This window comes from Eimeria mitis, genomic scaffold (assembly GCF_000499745.2).
Source record: "Eimeria mitis Houghton genomic scaffold, Emh_scaff8365, whole genome shotgun sequence".
NCBI classification, from domain to species: domain Eukaryota; phylum Apicomplexa; class Conoidasida; order Eucoccidiorida; family Eimeriidae; genus Eimeria; species Eimeria mitis.
In genome coordinates this window covers 1-1882 of record NW_024016338.1, presented here as the reverse complement: position 1 = coordinate 1882, position 1882 = coordinate 1, and the positions used below count along the sequence as shown (strand labels likewise).

At 48.9% G+C, this 1882-nt stretch overlaps 1 protein-coding gene across 1 annotated transcript; it reads right to left on the bottom strand.

The window, feature by feature from the left end:
- Window positions 1–72: 72 nt before the first annotated feature.
- EMH_0094760 (uncharacterized protein) lies at window positions 73–1611 on the bottom strand (the record flags this gene model as incomplete). Its single annotated transcript, XM_038023167.1, has 2 exons — window positions 73–932; window positions 1209–1611. The coding sequence occupies 2 exons, from the start codon at window positions 1609–1611 to the stop codon at window positions 73–75; spliced, it is 1263 nt and encodes a 420-aa protein (XP_037879021.1).
- Between the last annotated feature and the right edge of the window lie 271 nt (window positions 1612–1882).

Genomic DNA, 1882 nt, shown 5'->3' with positions numbered 1-1882 from the left:
GCCGGCTAAGGCGAGTTAGTGAGCTCGGCGTCGCAGCATAACAAACGAGAGTGTCGGAAGGACCTGCTCTGGTTAGGCTAGGTTGAGTGAAGCATCCAGTTGCAGGAGGTCTAGCATCATGAGCACCACCACTAAAACGCAGAAAGCGCCAATAGCTTGTGTTGCCACCGTTGCAACAGCAGCAAAGGAAACGCTAATGACAAAGAAATGAAGCGCCAACAAAACGACAAGTGGCAGCATCAGCTGATCCCTCACCCGTAGCCTTCGCACGATTGCCCCTAAAACGCTCCACCATCGTCTTTTAAGAAAGTTGCTGTCTGCGAATACGCGTTTTCCTCCAACTTCGACTTTCTTCAATATCTTTTTCAGCTTCTTCCCCGTTGTAGAGCCTATCAAGGCCATGACTGAACCAGCTATACGACGTGGTTTCTTAAAGATTCGCGTGGTCACAAAGGAGGGGAGGGAGTCATGCACAGTTGTATTCAGGAACTTCATCGGATAACGAGGGGCCGTCTTGACAAAATTCGATGAAGATGATATCTCAGAAAACATATAACTAGGCAAGAAGTCCGCTATTCCATCGGGTTCTTGCCTGCTGTCGCTCACTTCTGCACGCGCTAGACTACGTGTGACTGTCTTCAGTGCACCGCCAAGTGCTCTGCCAAGTCCCGTATATCCCGTGTGACAAAAGAATCGAGCTTCTGTTGCAACGCGCATTACTTGCACTTGGGCGTACTTTAACAACGCCCCACTGGTAACCGCCGGGTGTTTCTCCACGCTGTCCACATCTATACCGAACCTCGTTGCTTCCTCGTTACCCTCAAATATTTGAGCAGTCACTTCACCCAACACTTTGCGAAGCAACGGCCTTAGTAGCTTTATACTAGCTATCCAAGATGCGAGCGTTCCCTTCCACGAAGACAGAGCAAAGCCTGCAAACAATCACACACTCAACACGTGGCCTNAGATGCGAGCGTTCCCTTCCACGAAGACAGAGCAAAGCCTGCAAACAATCACACACTCAACACGTGGCCTTAAGACTGACCCTTTGGACTTTTGTAAAATTCCCTATTCCCTCGGCTTTACGGCTGGAATATGCTGTCACTGGGTGCTGTCACTGGGATCTCATGAAGACATGTTTCCCCAAGTGCCATATATTCAAGAGCTTTTGATGTCAGAAACTGGGATGAGATTTGCTAGAAACTTACTCAGGGTAACGGACATTGCAGCATGAACTCTCGCGATTGCCTGTGTTTTTTCTACATCTTCCCAGTCCTCCTTTGCTTGTTTCAAGTCCTGGGAGAAGTTGCGCGCCTTCCTTTTAGCCGTCTCAATGTCGCCGCTTGCTACTAGAAAAAGAATAGGTTTGAGAGTGGCGCGCACCTTCGCTTCTTGTATATAGTGTGTACACAAAACATTAGCCTTAGAGCCAGTTTCCATGGCCTCTGGTGTCTTGCATTTTTCCAAATCAATAACAAACGCGTTACCTATAGCATCTGCCAGCAAGGCCTGGAAAAGCCCTTTGGCATCAACGGTGGAGCCTTGGGGTGTCGTATATTTCTTTTTCTCCCGAAAGCCTTGCTTACACCTGTCCATTCCAAACAGGCTCATTAAGAATCCTACCATTGATGAATCTACTGCTTGCCGTTGTGATAGAAGTAATAGGAATTGCAGGCGTCCCAACTGCAACAAGACATAACCGCACGGCTTCGTGAGGAGACTAACGCATTCACAGACTAAAATGTTTCTCCCTTGCCTGACATCATGAGCCACTAGAAATGTCTGAAGACGGCTCCGAGGCAGCAGAGCGCCGCCAGCTTCACATAAGTGTTCAACATAGCTCACGATCTCCTGGCGTCGTTGCCCTTCAGCAAGGGGAACC